Below are 17,819 nucleotides of genomic sequence, written 5' to 3' on the forward strand. Positions count from 1 at the left end.
GAACTGTATCCTCATGTCCCTGCAGCCACTGACATCCAGGAGAAGGTTCCATGACAGGCAGAAAGTGGGAGGCAGAATCACTGGGATGGGAACTGACAGCTCTTCATGGGATGGGCCTTGCACTCAGAGAGACAGAATGTCTGAGTCTGGCTGTTGGCAGCTGAGGGACCTCAGGCACCTACAGCCTCCCCCTGTGTGTTGGTATGTGCACATGAAATGAGGACCCAGACGTGCCCTCCCAGCTGTTTTGATGACTTCCGTCTCCTACAGATGCTGCTGTAATGGACCAAGAGCCTGCTGGGGACAGAACAATGAACAGGGAGATAGCCTCATGGTTATAGTCTTATTCCCTACTAGTCCTGAAGAATGTGAGTCCCCTCCCTCACTCAACATTTCCCTCTCTCCAGGACTCTGATAAACCAGACCCTCAGGAGGTGACATACGCACAGTTGGATCACTGCGTTTTCACACGGGGAAAAATCACTCGCCCTTCTCAGAGGCCCAAGAGACCCCCAACAGATACCAGCGTGTACATAGAGCTTCCAGATGCTGAGCCCAGATCATTGTCTCCAGCCCAGGAGCACCACAGACAGGCCTGGAGGGGGTCTTCTAGGGAGACCACAGCCCTTTCTCAAAACCAGCCTCACAGCTCCAATGTACCAGCAGCTGGAATCTGAAATCTCGACTCTGCATCTTAGAGCATTGCTCTTCCTCACACCACAAATCTGCTGGCTCTGTCTTGCTTACCAACGTCTGCGGTTCCCACTGCCTGCTGGAGAGAAAACGCACTCCTTTGCTTAGCCTACAATTCTCCCCTTCACTTGACCCCTGCCCACTTCCCCAACCTAACTGGCTTACTTCCTAGTCCTACTTGAGGCTGCAGTCACACTGAGGAACTCACAATTCCCAACATACAAGAGGCTCCCTCTTAACATGGCACTTAGACTCATGCTGTTCCACCTTCCCTCATGCTGTTCCACTTCCCCTCAGACGATTTTTCAGTCTTCTGTTATCAGTAAACCTTATAAAAATTTGTTGTGATTTCTATGTAGCTCTCTCCTCTTCAAATAAATGTGTCTGCCCTCATTCTTTAGGTGACTGTTTTTTTGCCTAAAGTTTCCGGTGTTATCATTACTATGTCCATATAGCCCCACATGTTCTCCACTGGGTTCTCATCCCTGGAATCTGAGCTTCTGGAAGCAGGTGGAGCCTGATTTGTCTCTGGGACTCCAATTTCCATCCAATGATGCAGCATATATGAGGTTCCAATGATCATGAATCAGAGGAACAAGTGATATTCTTACTCTCTGCAGACCTGGAAAGCTGGCAGAGCCATTCCAAGATGAAACATCTGTAGAGTCATAGGCCTTGTTAGTCTCATCTCCACGGGGACACATGTCCACACAACATCTTCATACTATCAATACACAGTCGCTCCTCCAGATCTGTGGGGTTTACAGGTGTTTATTGAACCAACTATAAATCAAATATATTCAGAGAATAAATCTACAAAGTTTCGAAGAGCAAAACTATGTTGAATGGACACAAATGGAATGGTGTGTAGGCTGTGTCAGGAATTATAAGTAATCTAGAGATGATTTCATGTATACAGGAGGATGCACATGGGTTATATGCAAACGCTGTACCATTTTATGTAAGAGGCTTGAGCCCCTGCAGACTGTGGTATCTGAGTGGAGATCCTAAAACCAATCACCCACGAATAGTGAAGGACGACTGTATCTAACTTTTATTTCTCAATTTTAAATATAAATCATAAAAAATTTACAACAACAAGATAAAAAACAAGAAGTGGTTTATAGTGTGAGAATAGGTTTAGATTTATTTTTTTCTATGCGTAACCCTTGGGCCCATGTTATCTATGGAGAAGACATTCTATTCCTCCTTAAACCACACGGCAGCCTTGTGAGCTCTAACGGGACTGTGTGTACACGGATGTATTTTAGACACTGTTTTCCGATAAGGGGCTCTCTGTGTTCGCTCTCTTGAAGATGCTGCACATTCCGTAGGCTTTTACAAACCCTTACAATTTGGTAGCTGGAGTCCTCTAGTTTCTTATTATAGGCTATTTGCTGCGGTTTTTTTTATATTTCTTCAGGCAGAGTCTCGCTCTGTCACCCAGGCTGGACTGCAGTGGCAGAATCTCACCTCACTGCAACTTCCGCCTCCCAGGTTCAAGCGATTCTCCTGCCTCAGCCTCTTGAGTAGCTGGCATGACAGGTGCCCACCACCAGGCATGGCTAATTTTTGTATGTTTAGCAGAGACATGGTTTCTCTAAGTTGGCCAGGGAGGTCTCGAACTCCTGACCTCCGTTGATCCACCCACCTCGGCTTCCCAAAGTGCTGGGGGACACTTGATTTTTTATAGCATTATGTTACTGGATATTTCCATACAATTTAAAATGAGGGAGGCAGAGAGACAGACAGAGAGCGAACCATGTGCTGGGACTCTGGAATCTCAGGTCATGAGACAAATTGTAGATAAAATGACAAAAATCCAGAATTGACATGTTGTGGGTTTTGCTGATGAAGAACAGTTCTAAGATTGTAAATAATTGCATAATCCTTCCCTGGGTATTTAAATCATTTAAACTGGTTCTGCTGTCATACTAGAAATACAAGCATGAAACATCTTAATGGTTTATTCGTCACAATTGCTCTGACAACGTTCATAATACCTATTAAACATTTCGCATATTATACACGGAGAAGAGTTTGAAACACAGATAAAAACAACAAAAATACATGAAAAGTCTTTCTCGTCAGCACAGATTTTAGTCACCTCATGTCCGGGAGGTTGGATCTGAGACGTGTTTTGAGCTGGTCATAGTGAAGGACACAAGGTGTCAGTTCTAGTGAGAACAATTTCCAGGAAGCCATTTTCCACTCTTGAGTGAGCACCCGCTGCACCTCATGCAAGGTAGGAAGAGCCTGCGTACGTCACCCTCCCATGATGTGGTCAGCACGTCAACTGCATGGGCAGGGCGCCAGATAACATCCTGTGCGCTGCGGAGCTGAGCTGGGGCGCGGCCGCCTGTCTGCACCGGCAGCACCATGTCGCTCATGGTCCTCAGCGTGGCGTGTGTTGGTGAGTCCTGGAAGGGAATCCGCAGAGGAAGCGCTGGGGTGGAGATCTGGGCCTGGAGGGGAGATCTGGACCTGGAGGTTGAGTTATGGGCCTGGAGTGGAGATATGATCCTGGAGTAGAGATCTGGGCCTGGAGTGGAGATATGGGCCTGGGGTGGAGATATGATCCTGGAGTGGAGATCTGGGCCTGGAGTGGAGATATGATCCTGGAGTGGAGATCTGGGCCTGGAGTGGAGATCTGGGCCTGGAGTGGAGATCTGGGCCTGGTTAGAGATATGGGCCTGGGGTAGAGATATGGGCCTGGGATAGAGACATGGGCCTGGCATGGAGGGATGGGCCTGGAGTGGAGATATGGGCCTGGGTGGAGATATGGTCCTGGGGTGGAGATCTGGGCCTGGAGTGGAGATATGATCCTGGAGTGGAGATCTGGGCCTGGAATGGAGATATGGGCCTGGAGTGGAGATCTGGGCCTGGGTGGAGATATGGGCCTGGGATAGAGATATTGGCCTGGAGTGGAGATTTGGGCCTGGAGTAGAGATATGAACCTGGAATAGAGATAGGATCCTGGAGTAGAGACATGAGCGTGGAGTGGAGATACGGGCCTGCAATGGAGATACGGGTCTAGAGTGGAGATATGGGCCTGGAGTGGAGATGGGCCTGGGCTGGAGATCTGGGCCTGGAGTGGAGATAGGAGCCTGGAGTGGAGATATGTTCCGGGAGTAGAGATATGGGCCTGGAGGGGAGATATGAGCCTGGAGGGGACATATTGGTTTGGAGTGGAGATATGAGCCTGGAGTGCAGATATGAGCCTGGAGAGGAGATATGGGCCTGGGGTGGAGATACGGGCCTGGAGTAGAGATATGAACCTGGAATAGAGATAGGATCCTGGAGTAGAGACATGAGCGTGGAGTGGAGATATGGGCCTGCAGTGGAGATACGGGTCTAGAGTGGAGATATGGGCCTGGGCTGGAGATCTGGGCCTGGAGTGGAGATAGGAGCCTGGAGTGGAAATATGTTCCTGGAGTAGAGATATGGGTCTGGAGAGGAGATATGGACCTGGAGTGGAGATCTGGGCCTGGAGAGGAGATATGAACCTGGAGGGGAGATATGGGCCTGGACTGGAGATATGGGCCTGGGGTGGACATAGGATCCTGCAATGGAGATATGAGCCTGGAGGGGAGATAGGAGCCTGGAGGGGAGATATGAGCCTGGAGTGGAGATATGGGCCTGGGGTGGAGATAGGAGCCTGGAAGGGAGATATGGGTTTGGAGTGGAGATATGGGCCTGGAGTGCAGATATGAGCCTGGAGGGGAGATATGGGTTTGGAGCGGAGATATGGGCCTGGAGTAGAGATATCAGCATGGAGTGGACATATGGGCCTGTTGTGTAGATCTAGGCCTGGGGTGCAGATCTGGATCAGGAGACTGGGTCTCTGCACAGCTGAGATCCCTGCTGCGGGGGCAGGTAGGCAGCCAGGGTGAGTTTACCTTCAGCCCAGAAAGGGCCTGGCTGCCCAGACGCACAGCCCCGTGGGGGCAGCAAGGGAGGCCCTGGTTTGCCTGCAGATGGATCATCCATCATGATCTTTCTTTCCAGGGTTCTTCTTGGTCCAGAGGGCCTGTCCATACACGGGTGAGTCCTTCCCCAAACCTTAGGGTGTCATCTCCCCACCTACGAGGATTTTCCTGAAACAAGAGGGAAGTCCTGTCGGAGAGTCTCTCATACAATAAGAAGGGGGGACCCTGGGGTGCTCGACTCACACTTCTGACCTCGTCCTCTCTGGCCTTTCTTACCCTTGGCTGAGACAAGCTCTGTGAAGACCGGGGTGAGCTTGGGGTGCTCCAAGCTGAGGGGTGCAGGGAGGAAGTGGTGTCAGTGACTGAGGAAGGGAGGGAAGCAGTGCTAGGAACAGCAGGTCCTCTGAGGACAAAGGTGTAACTCACACCCTCTAGTGTTTGCATGACGGTCAGGGCTGCAGTGTGGCTGCTGTCCTTCTACCAGAAGAGGTGGGGAAACCACAGCCATGACCCTGACATTCCAAATCTCTGATGGGGACTCAGTTCATGCACTGGCTGATATTCCATTCACAAAGGACATGCCCTCCATGCTGTGTCCACTTTGTGTTGTTTTATGTGAGTCATATTGAAGTGTTAAAATCTAGTAAGAGTCCCTTATTCAGTACTTGTTCAAAGTTCTCAGCTGACACCTTTGTTGTAGGGAGATGCCATGTCCATGCTAGATAGGTTCTTCCTGTAGCCCTGGACACCCAGGTGCGCTAGCAGCCTTAGAAACATGGAAAGGGGAAGAATCTTCTGAGCCAGGGAGGGAGGGGCGGCTCCACATCCTCCTCTCTAAGGCGGCGCCTCCTTCTCCCCCAGGTGGTCAGGACAAGATCTTCCTGTCTGCCCGGCCTAGTGCTGTGGTGCCTCAGGGAGGACACGTGACTCTTCGGTGTTACTATCGTGATGGACTTAACAACTTTACCAACTTCACTCTGTACAAAGACGACAGAAGCCACGTTCCCATCTTCCACAGCAGAATATTCCAGGAGAGCTTCCTCATGGGCCCTGTGACCCCGGCACACGCAGGGACCTACAGATGTCGGGGCTCATACCCGCACTCCCCCACTGAGTGGTCGGCACTCAGTGACCCCCTGGCGATCAGGGTCACAGGTCAGAGGGCTCCTGTCTGGGCTTCTCCTTGTCCCACCTCCTGAATCCCAGAGCTTCTGCTGGGGGTGTCCACCAGGGTCCCATCACCCAGGACCTGACTGTCTTTGGGGTAAAGGGGGATTGAACTCAGGGAAATGGGTGCTGTGATGGGAAGAATAACTGTCCCCAATATGGCTACATTCTAATCCCTGGAGCGTGTGACTCTTTATGCTATAGGGCAGGGGACTGAAGGGGAAGTTGGAGCTCAGGTTGTTGATGAGTTGACCTTGAGATGGGGAGACGGCCTGGACTGTCCCACTGGGCTCAGTGTAATCACAAGGGTCCTCGTGACAGGAGGAGGAAAAGGAGAGTGGGGATTAGAGCAGTATCGTGGGAGACTCCATCAGCCACTGTGGGCTTTGAAGGTGGAGGAAGGTCACGAGTCACAATGGCAGGAGGCCTCTATGGGCTGGAGAAGTCAAGAGAACCGCTCTGCTGAGTCTCCAGAGGGAACACAGTTCTGTAGACGCCTTGTTTTTAGCCCAGGGAGAACTGGATCCAATTTCTGTCTCCAGAAGTGGAAGTGGTCAGTGTGTTCTCTCCTGCCGCCATGTTTGTGATAATTTTCTGCAGCAGTAACAGGAAACCAACACATGAACCAGCTTAAGGACGAGTTAGGAAACCAAACAACGATAGCCGGGCATCGTGGTGGGCGCGAGTAACCAACGATTGGATCCAATCGCTTGAATTTGGGGGCAGAAGTTACAGTGAGCCAAGACCACACCACTACACTCCAGCCTGGGTGAAAAAGTGACACTCTGTCTCAAAAATCAATTAATTAATCAATTAATTAAAGAAACCAAACAAGGAGAAGGTTGGCAACCCCGAGATCAGGAAGGGCGGGACGCTGATGCCACCACCAGGCTCCATCCACATAGGGAGGGGTCGATGCTCCTGGAACCAGCACCAGGAGCCACCCTGTGGAAGCTGGCACCATGGAGAAGGCACAGGCATGGCAGGAGAGGATCCCAATCCCCACCAGGAACAGGGGGTGTGGACACTGGTGCCTGCCTCACTGATCAGTTCATACCTCCTGCCAGGGACTCCAGTTTGTCCAAAACAGATTGAACCAGGCTGCTAAGAGCCTGGACATGCAGCCTGTCGTGGTTCCTCTTCCACCCCCACATAGACAGCAGGAAAGAGATGAGTGGGAAACAGATAAAACAGCCTAAGAGATGAGGCTGAGCCCCGTGGGAAGGGCGTCCGAGGCTACTAGAGACAGACGGACAGAGAAGAGGGAGGGACACAGATGGAGGGACCTGCACCAGGGGATAAAAGACAGGGAGACACAGAGAGGGAGGAAAGAGACAGACAGCCGGGAGGGGAACCCTCACTCGTTCCAGGTGCCATGGATATGATGACAAAGGGAGACGCCTTCTAAATCACAACCTCTCTTTCTAGGAGTCCACAGAAAACCTTCCCTCCTGGCCCTCCCAGGTCCCCTGGTGAAATCAGGAGAGACGGTCACCCTACAATGTTCCTCAGATACCGTGTTTGAGCACTTCTTTCTGCAAAGTGAGGTGACCTTTAAGAAGTCCGTGCACCTTGTTGGAGAGCTCCACGGTGGGGGTTCCCAGGCCAACTATTCCATGGGTCCCACGACGTCTGCCCTTGCAGGGACCTACAGATGCTACGGTTCTGTCACTCACTCCCCCTATGTGTTGTCAGCTCCCAGTGACCCCCTGGACATCGTGATCACAGGTGAGAGTGTCCGGACATTCTTCTCATTGTCACTGGGACACAGAGTGAATGATCCAGGACTTGGAAGCCCCGAGTGGTCATGAGGAAGATGAGTGTGGGATTCTTATGGAGAGAGACTGACTTGGCGAGGTCTGTACCAACAGAGACAGAGAATCAGGAGACACAAGTACAGACCAGGTGTCATAACAGAGGACAGACACAGGGGCCATACAGGGAGGTAGAAAAGAGAGAAAGAGTTAAAGGGGACACTCAGACAGACAGACATGTCCCAGAGAGAGGCGTCCTTCTGTGCTGACTTTGCTCAGATACCTGGCACAGGTTAGAAGCTTCATTTCTGTTTTACCTCCACAAAGCGTTTCTACCAAGAGAATCCAAGGACACCCAAATTTCTGTCCTGAGTCAGCCCCTGTGGCCTCAGACCTTGTGGCACCTACAGATGCCGTGTTTGTTCTGACACCTCTGCCTTCCGTGCAGTGGACAGTCATCGTCCCAGGATATCATGGCCCCAGAACACCAACCCCTGTATGCTGTGTGAACTTGGGGTCCCCACACTGGATTCTGAGGTTCATATTCCACATAACCCCACATATGATAGGATTCCTGAGAGACACAGAGAGAAATCAGGAACATCAAAAAGCAAAGACATAAACACACAGAGAATGATCCAGAGGAAGGAGAATGAGAGACTCATAGACACATAAAGAGACAGAAGGGAGGGCAGAGGGGTGGAGAGAATGATGGAAGGGAGCAGAGAAAAGCTCCAAAATCAGAACCCTGAGGGAGGGGCACAAAGACAGAGATAGATAAAGATGTGGGGATGGATTGCAGACATTCCAAATAGAACTAGAGAGACTGAGAGGCAGAGAAAGACAAGGAGATGGAGAGAGACAGATGGTAAATGGATAGATAGATATAGATAGATGATAAATAGGTACATGATAGATAATGGATGGGTTATAGATACATAGATGGCGATTGATAGATAGATGATACATGGAGATGATGATGATAGATAGATAGATCAATAGATAGATAGACAGATAGATAGATCGATAGATAGAGAGATAGATAGACACATAGATAGATACAGAGATACGTAGATGATACATAGAGACAGAGAGGCAGACAGAGAGAGAGGGAATAGACAGATGATATATAGATATAGATAATAGATAGATGGTGGATAGATAGAGAGACAGACAATTGATAGAGAGATAGATACATGATACATAGATATAGATTACAGATAGATAATTGATAGATTGACAGGTAGTAGATAGATAGATCGATCGATAGATAATAGATAGAAATGTGCAGAAGGTTATGAACAAGACAGAAAGTGAGAAACTCAGAATTAAAGAAAAAGGAAGATCAAGTCAACAATCCAAGGAGGGTCAGAGAGAAGAAAACAATACAAAAAGGGAAAACACACCTCGGGCTGGGGAAGTGAGGTCAGAGACCTAGAGAGACAGAGAAAGTGGAAGGAGGAAATAGACGTGAAGAGAGACGGGGTGGAGGGTGAGAAACAGAGAGAGCATTAGGTCATAGATCAGAGGAGTGAGTTCTCAGCTCAGATGTGAGGGGAGCTGTGACAGGGAAGAATCTCCCTGAAGAAATTGCCTCTTCTCCTTCCAGGTATATATAAGAAACCTTCTCTCTCAGCCCAGCCGGGCCCCACGGTGCAGGCAGGAGAGAACGTGACCTTGTCCTGCAGCTCCCGGCGCTCCTTTGACATGTACCATCTATCCAGGGAGGGGGAGACCCATGAACTTAGGCTTCCTGCAGTGCCAAGCGTCAATGGAACATTCCAGGCCGACTTCCCTCTGGGCCCTGTGACCCACGGAGGAACCTACAGATGCTTCGCTTCTTTCCGTACTGCACCCTACGAGTGGTCAGTCCCCAGTGACCCACTGCACGTTTCTATCACAGGTGAGGAAAGCCCATGCCTGTCCCATGTCTTATGATCCCAGAGCCATAGCTGAGGGGCTTCCTGCTGATGATGGAGAGAAGCATGGACAGGTTCAGAGAGAAGACCAAGCTTCGGTGTGAGGGCGGGATCAGGACGCAGGATGGCAGAGAGGGCACCTCCAAACCCTCCTGCATGGCCTGCGTGGTGGTCCGCGGTCAGGGCTCCAGACACCCAGGCAGATGAAGAAACTGGTCAGGACAGACCCAGAGGAGGGAGACTGGGCTCAGTGGGGAGATCAGAGGTTCCCTCAGCCCCTCAACCTTACCCATTCACCAGAAGCCCATCCTGGCCTCTCACCCACACAGACATATCATCACCAGGAACCCTTACAACCTTTTCTTTTAATTTGAAAAAGTATTTGTTGAGGTTAAAAATACCTATAAAATTGACCACCTTTACCATTTTTAAGTGTAAAGTCTAGTGGTCATAAATACATTTATATTCTGTTCTGTTTTTTGTTTTGTGTTGTTTTTACCCTCCATCATTCCCTTCCTGGCCTCTGGTAGCCACCATTCTACTCTCTACCTTCTTGAGATCCACTTTAGAGCTCTTGCATAAGGGTGAGAATTGGCAATCTTTGTAATGAGCTCCAGTTCCATCCATGTGGCTGCAAATGTCAGGATGTTACTATCTCTATGGATGAGTAGTCTCCACTGTGTGTATGTACTACAGTCTCTCTATTCATTCATCACTGATGGGCAATTAGGTTGACTCCACATCTTGGCTAGTGTGAACTGTGCTGGAACAGTCATGGGAGTGCAGATAGAACTTCGATACACTGAAGTCCTTTCCTTTACATGTAAACCCAGTAGTGAATTTGTGAATACTATGAAAATTCTCTTTTTAGTCTTTTGTTTGGTTTTTGTTTGGTTTTTGTTTGGTTTTTGTTTTTGAGGCAGAGCTTTCCTCTGTAGCCCAGGCTGGAGTGCAAGTGACACAATCCAGGCTCATTGCAACCTTCTGGGAGGCAGAGGCCTCCTGGATTCAAATGATTCTTCTGCCTCAGCCTCCCTGGGAGCTGGGATTACAGGTGTACACCACAACGCCTGGCTACGTTTCGTATTTTTTAGTACAGACAGGGTTTCCCCATGTTGGCCAGGCTGCTCTCAAACTCCTGACCTCAAGCCAGGTGCCCGCCTCGCTCTCCCAAAGTGCTGGGATTGCAGGCATGAGCCACCATGCCCAGTCTCTTTTTAGTTTCTTAAAGGACTTCCATACTTTTCTGCATAATGGCTGTACTAATTTACCTTCCTACCAACAGGGTTGGTAGGATTCTCCTTTCTCTACCATCTTGCCAGCATTTGTTTGATGTAATCCCTGTGGTCTGTTTTTTGCTTTGATTACTTGTGTTTTTGAGGTTTTAAACAAAATGTCTTTTCTTAGACAAATGACCTGAAGCATTTCCCCAATATTTTCTTCTACATGTTTTACAGGTTCAGGACTTAGACTCATGTATTTAATTCATTTGGATTTGACTTTTGTGAATGATGAGAGGTACAGATGCAGTTTCATTCCCTGGATGCAGATAACCTGTTTTCCCCACATCGTTTATTGAAAAGACTGTCCTTTCCTGATTGTAGGTTCTTGACACTTTTGTCAAAATGCATTGGATTGGCTGGGCATGGTGGCTCACACCTGCAATCCCAGCACTTTCAGAGGCCAAGGTAGGCGGATCACCTGAGATCAGGAGTTAGAGGCCCGCCTGACCAACATAGTAAAACCCTGTCTCCACTAAAAGTACAAAAATTAGCTGAGCATGGTGGTCAGCGCCTGTCATACCACTACTCAAGAGTCTGAGGCAAGAGAATTACTTGAATTCAGGAGACGGAGGTTGCTGTGAGTCAAGAATGCACCTCTGCACTCCAGCCTGGGTGACAGAGCAAGATTCCATCTCAAAAAAAAAAAAAAAAAAAAGCCGTTGAATGTAGACGCATAGATTATATCTGTGTTCTTCATTTTTCTCCATTGTTCTATGCACTTTTCTTTATGCCAACATCATGCTGTTTTGTTTACTATAGCTCTGTAACATATTTTTAAGTCAGGTAATGTGTGTTCCTGTTTTCCCTCTATATCTTAAAGTCTCGAGATAATGGGTAACACATACAAAAATTATGGAGAAGAGGATCCCAGGACTCCCAGAACCCATTGTTGGATAACACAGTGTTGGCCGTGAACCAACCTCAAAGATTTCCCTTGAGTAGAGGACAGGCACCCTCATTTCCTCACCTCTGTCCTGTCTCTATTCTAGGAAACCCTTCAAGTAGTTGGCCTTCACCCACTGAACCAAGCTCCAAAACCAGTGAGTAAAGAATCCCTCTTATCTCTGCTTTTGGAAACCTGGGGAGGTGGAAGCCTTGGAGTCAAGCCTTGGATCAGCACCTCCCAGCTCTGACTGTGGGCCTGTCTTCCACCATCTCTCTGAACTCCAGACACTCCAACAGCAAAATGGATCTGGGCCCAGCACAGGGCTCCATGAAGTCTCTTAATCTCTAATCTTCTGCGGCTGAGACCTCCTACAAGCTGGAAGAATGATTGCAAATCTGACATCCTTCTCAGGAAAAATGCAGTGTTTGTTCTCCCTGCATTCCTAACTGGAGGATAAATTCCTGGGGGCTTGAAAGAGGGAAGGGAAGGGAACATCTAATGAGGGTGAGGTGTTTTAAAGAAGTTCCACTTGCCAAGGAATGAGCTCCTGTTGGTCATGAGGCAACCCTGGCTGACTCAGCAGAGCAAGAGCCTTGAGTAACAGAGAACAGAGCTCATGCACGCACACTTCGACTCACTGACTCATTCAGCCATGGCCCCATGCTCAGGCTGTGCAGTTAGAATCCATTCCTACTGTTGCCATAACAAATTTCCACAAAATTGGTGGATGAAAACAAAACGGCTTTTTAATTATCTTACAGTGCTGTAGCTCAAAGGATGAAATGCACCTCACTGGGCTAAAATCAAGGTGACAGCAAGGCTGCCTTCCCTCCGAAGGTTCCAGGCGAGAATCTGCTCTTCACATGTCCCAGTTTCTAGAGGCTCCCACGTTCCTTGGCTCCTGGTCCCCTTCCTCCTTCCTCAGAACCCACAAAGACTGGTCATGTCTCAAATGGCATCACTCAGACCCTTCTTCCTTATCCACGCCTCTTTCTCTGAACATTCCTCTGCTTTCTTCACCATCTTTTAAGGATTTTGGGATTATATTGCGTTCACAAAAATAATCCATCATCATCTCCCTAATATCATCCAGGATACCCTCCTTTTCAGTTCAGCTGATTAGCAACTATAATTCCATCTGCAATCCTCATTCCTCTTTTCCATGTAAAATCACATATTCACAAGGTATGAAGGCTAGGACAGGGACATTTTTGGGGTGGGGTGGATTCTCCTACCTTCCGCAAATAATAAACAGGATGCATTTGGCCTGTGCTCTTGGGACACTGACGTTGCAGATGGGTAAACGAGAGGAAAGAAAAGGAATGCACAAGTGGACCTATAAATGGCTGATCTATTGGGAAATATCTGTGCATAAAATCTATTTATTTGTTTATTTTTTTTTCTTTTTTTTTATTAAGATAGAGTCTTACTCTATCCCTTACACTGGAGTGCAGTGTCACGATCTTGGCTCAATGCAACCTCCGCCTCCTGGGTTCAAGTGATTCTCCTGCCTCAGCCTCTCGAGTAGCTTGGATTACAGGCACCCGCCACCACACCTGGCTAATTCGTTTTGTAGATTTTTGGTAGAGACGATGTTTCACCATGTTGCCCAGTCTATCTCCAACTCCCAATCTAAAGTCATCCGACCGCCTCAGCTTCCCAAAGTGCTGGGATTATGGACGTGAACCACGGCACCCAGTCAGAATTTAAAATAAATAATAGATAATGTTGAGTGTATGATTTCAGGTCACAGAGAAGTTCTCACTAATCACATATTTGTGATGTTAATGAAAAAAATGGAAGACTGGCGGAAAGATTTTCCACACACAGCTGTCAGCCGTGAAGGCACAAAGGTGAAAACAATCTTATGTGTAAGGAAGAGGCTCTGCCTGAAACGCTGGGAATGAGATGGGAGAATTACAAGACCACTGGAGAGAGAGGAGAGCACACTGGGCACACAGGAAACTAAGGAGGACAAGGAGTGTGTGTTTTATACTCACAGCCCTTGGATTCACCTCGGGCTAACTAGGAATCCCTACATGATTAATAGTGACTGACATGAACATAAGGGAGGCCCAGGTGCGTAACTGGAATCTAGGAGACCGTGGAAAAGGCGATTCCCGCCCCACAGGTGAAATGTGGTGCTGATTTAGACACTGAGTGGATGAAGCGGATGGATACAGGATATGTTTGTGAGGTAGAATCATTTGCAGGGAGGGCTTGCTGGGTTTGATTTTTCCTAGTTGTTTATTCCTTGCTTCATTAATTTCTTTCTGAGATTTATTTCTCCTACATGTAAATCAATTCCTGGCAGAGGAGTGATAGAAAGACGAGGCATGGTGCAAATGAAGGGACCTATTACAGCATAATATACAAGGCTGTGAATGGGGGCTCATGCCTCTAACCCAGCATTTTGGGAGGCTGATATGGATAGATCACTTGAGATCAGGAGTTCGAGACCAGCCTGGCCAACATGGTGAAACCCTGTCTCTACTAAAAATGCAGAAATTAGTCATGCATGGTGGTGCATGCCTGTAATCGCAGCTACTTTGAAGGCTGAACCAGGAGAATGACTTCAACCCCGGAGGCAGAAGCAGTGAGCCGAGATCACCCACTGCATTCCAGCCTGAGTGACACAGGGAGACTCCATCTCAAAAAATAAAAATACAAAAATATAATATAACATACATGAATGACAAAGGTACCTCCATTCCAATCATCATTTTTCTAGATCTCTGTAATTACTTCCTTGATCCTTTATCTTATCCATTAGAATATCAGCCTAAAACCTCTTCCCTATTTGACTTTCTGTGAACATGAGATCATAGAGAAAATATAAAAGCCCCCTGAAGCCACCAGCACAGGTCCAGGAATAGAGAACGTGTGCTCTGTTCATTGCAAAACACTTTCCCCCTCACGCAAATCCCCCACCTCACCCCAACTTGCAATCACCTGTGGAGATTCAGATAGACCATGAGGAGGTAAACACTAACACTCCTTAGAGTGAGTTCAGATCTTGGAATCAGACATCAGCACCAGCACTAGCTCCTGTCCCCCTTTCCTACTAATACACACAAGGGCAACAGATGGTGGAGGTGAAGCAACAGATGGTGGAGGACGTTGTCCTTCCCCCAGACTCTCCGGTAGAACAGCAGCCTTATATGCATCTCCCGAGATCACAAAGAGTAGCACGTTTCACACGGGCTTCATCATTATTTCCTGGTTGTTTGACATAAGAGAATTCTGCTTCGCTTTCTTGATCTTGATTTCACTTTTGTTTCCTTTTCTTGGAGAATGTTAGTTGCTTGAGTCAAGAATGTTGTGGATGTTGAATGTGTAAGGCACATTCACTGTGTATCAATCCCAGTCCAGTCTCCCCAGAGAAGACTCTAAACACCTCCTGTACTGCACCTGGGGCTCTGCCAGTTTCTGTCCCTCACCGTCACTCCAGGGAGACAGAACACACAGAGAATACATGACATAGGCAGGTTCATTCCTAACAGATAACCAGCAAGTGACAACAGAAGCCTGCATTTCGGTGTGAGCCAGTCCTTCCAGGAAGAACAGGAAGAGAGCCCAGCCTGTTCTGGGACGTTCCTCCTGCTCTCAGGATGTTGCCGTCTTAGTCCATTTTTGTGGCTCTAAAAGAACACTTGAGCCTGGGTAACTTCTAAAGAAAAGAGATTTGTTTGGCTCACAGTTCTGCACACTGTACTGGAAGAATGGAACCACCATCTATTTGCTGTGACGGCCTCAGGCTGCTCCCACTCTGGCAGAAGAGAAGGAGGGTCCGTGCGTGCAGAGAACACTGAGATCACATGGCAAGGGAGGGAGAAAGGGAGAGGGGGAGAGATGGAGCTTCCAAGCTCTTTTTAACAATCAGCTGTACAGAATCTAATAGAGGGAGAACTTGCTAACCCCATCATGTGGGGACAGCGTTGATCTATTCATGATGAATCCAGCTCCATGACCCAAACACCTCCCAAGAGGCCCAACCTCCCACACTGGGGGTTACATTTCAATGTAAGGTTTCAAGGGGTCAAACATCTAAACTAAAGCAGTTGTATATGCAGCATGTTCCATGGTGACTGTGAGAGCTGTAACTGAGAGAGCAGGAGAAAGCTGGGTCTCCCGCCATCGGGCCGCTTGTCCTAAGGAGACATTCCACATCGTTACCTGTCAATCAAGAAACGAGAGACAATCCATAACAAGGAACTGCTATGATTAGCTTCTTATTGGAGTCTCGTCTTCCTCCAGGTAACCCCAGACACCTGCATGTTCTGATTGGGACCTCAGTGGTCATGATCCTCTTCACCATCTTCTTCTTTCTCCTGCATCGCTGGTGCTCCAACAAAAAGAGTAAGTCTCACGAAGCAGAGGCCACAGACCTCAGGGCCGTGGGGGGAAGCGGGATGGGAGCACGTAGGTGTGTGTACCTCACCGGCAGGATGGTCTCTGGCCCAAGGCAGGAGCCACAGAGGCAGAGCTTTCTAGAGAGAGCACCAGACACCCTGTCCCTGCCTTCAGCTCACAGACCATTGCCTGATTCTGAACTGTATCCTCATGTCCCTGCAGCCACTGACATCCAGGAGAAGGTTCCATGACAGGCAGAAAGTGGGAGGCAGAATCACTGGGATGGGAACTGACAGCTCTTCATGGGATGTGTCCTTCAGCTCAGAGAGACAGAATGTCTGAGTCTGGCTGTTGGCAGCTGAGGGACCTCAGGCACCTACAGTCTCCCCCTGTGTGTTGGGCTCTGCACATGAAATGAGGACCCAGTCGTGCCCTCCCAGCTGTTTTGATGACTTTTGTCTCCTACAGATGCTGCTGTAATGGACCAAGAGCCTGCAGTGGAGAGAACAGTGAACAGGGAGGTAGGTCCTCCTCGGCCCAACCTCGTGGATCGAATCTTATTCCCTAAGAGTCCTGAAGAATGTGAGCCCCTCCCTCACTCAACATTTCCCTCTCTCCAGGACTCTGATGAACCAGACCCTCAGGAGGTGACATACGCACAGTTGGATCACTGCGTTCTCACACAGGGAAAAATCACTTGCCCTTCTCAGAGGCCCAAGACACCCCCAACAGATACCAGCGTGTACACGGAACTTCCAAATGCTGAGCCCAGATCGAAAGTTGTCTTCTATCCATGAGCACCACCGTCAGGCCTTGCAGGGGTCTGCTAGGGAGACAACAGTCCTGTCTCAAAACCGGCTTCACAGTTCCAATGTACCAGCCGCAGGAATCTGAAGGTGTGAGTCTGCATCTTAGGGCATCGCTCTTCCTCACACCACGAATCTGAACATGCCTCTCTCTTGCTTACAAATGTCTAAGATCCCCACTCCCTGCTGCAGAGAAAACACACTCCTTTGCTTAGCCCACAATTCTCCATTTCACTTGACCCCTGCCCACCTCTCCAACCTACTGGCTTACTTCCTAGTCCTACTGGAGGCTGTGATCACACTGAGGAACTCACAATTCCAGACATACAGGAGGCTCCCTCTTAACACGGCACTTAGACACGTGCTGTTCCACCTTCCCTCATGCTGTACCACCTCCCCTCAGACTATCTTTCAGCCTTCTGTCAGCAGTGAAACTTATAAATTTGTTTATCATTTCAATGTAGCTCTCTCCTCTTCAAATAAACACGTCTGCCCTCATCCTTTGGGTAATGTGACTCTTTATTCGCTGAAAGTTTCTGGTGTTATCATTACTATGTCCGTATAGCCCCATATGTTCTGCACTGGGTTCTCACCCCTGGACTCTGAGCTTCTGGAGGCAGAGTGGAGCCTGATTTCTGTCTGGAAGTCCAATTTCCACCTAACGATGCAACGCATAGGAGGTTGCAAGGATCGTGAATCAGATGAACAAGTGATATTCTTACTCTCTGCAGACCTGGAAAGCTGGCAGAGCCATTCCAAGATGAAACATCTGTAGAGTCATAGGCCTTGTTAGTCTCATCTCCACAGGGACACATGTCAACACATCCTCTTTCATACCATAAATACACAGTCGCTCCTCCAGATCTGTGGGGTTTACAGGTGTTTGTTGAGCCAACTATAAATCAAAAATATTCAGAGAAAAAATCCACAAAATTTCAAAAAGCAAAACTATGTTGAATGGACACAAATGAAATGGTATGTAGGCTGTGTCAGGAATTATAAGTAATCTAGAGATTATTTCATGTATAT

The 17,819-nt window shown here is 48.4% G+C and overlaps 2 protein-coding genes across 4 annotated transcripts in view; both read left to right on the forward strand.

Annotated features, from left to right (window-relative positions):
* LOC102116611 (killer cell immunoglobulin-like receptor 3DS1) overlaps positions 1–16,740 on the forward strand; it is a 30,266-nt gene extending 13,526 nt beyond the window's left edge. The window contains exon 8 of one of the 3 annotated variants that reach the window (XM_065534906.1): positions 16,605–16,740. In XM_065534906.1, coding sequence (XP_065390978.1) covers positions 16,605–16,612 — 8 coding nt within the window. In that variant the 3' untranslated portion in view covers positions 16,613–16,740. Of the gene's footprint in view, positions 1–129; positions 346–407; positions 1,090–16,604 lie in introns of those variants that run through there. The other 2 variants (XM_065534905.2, XM_065534907.1) reach the window with 2 other exon arrangements.
* LOC123570290 (killer cell immunoglobulin-like receptor 3DL1) lies at positions 3,040–17,288 on the forward strand. The gene is made up of 9 exons (XM_074024784.1): positions 3,040–3,106; positions 4,702–4,737; positions 5,484–5,777; positions 7,218–7,517; positions 9,153–9,446; positions 11,735–11,785; positions 15,889–15,990; positions 16,453–16,505; positions 16,605–17,288. Exons 1-9 carry the CDS (start codon positions 3,073–3,075, stop codon positions 16,779–16,781), a joined length of 1,341 nt encoding a protein of 446 aa, XP_073880885.1. The 5' UTR covers positions 3,040–3,072; the 3' UTR covers positions 16,782–17,288.
* Positions 17,289–17,819: the final 531 nt, after the last annotated feature.

This window comes from Macaca fascicularis, chromosome 19 (assembly GCF_037993035.2).
Source record: "Macaca fascicularis isolate 582-1 chromosome 19, T2T-MFA8v1.1".
NCBI lineage: Eukaryota > Metazoa > Chordata > Mammalia > Primates > Cercopithecidae > Macaca > Macaca fascicularis.

Bases quoted from the DNA above. Each gene is read 5' to 3' on its own strand.
- LOC123570290 (XM_074024784.1), top strand. From the start codon at position 3,073: ATGTCGCTCATGGTCCTCAGCGTGGCGTGTGTTG. The intron at 7,518-9,152 runs GTGAGAGTGTCC...TTCTCCTTCCAG, and splicing joins CCTGGACATCGTGATCACAG to GTATATATAAGAAACCTTCT. The intron at 11,786-15,888 runs GTGAGTAAAGAA...GTCTTCCTCCAG, and splicing joins TGAACCAAGCTCCAAAACCA to GTAACCCCAGACACCTGCAT.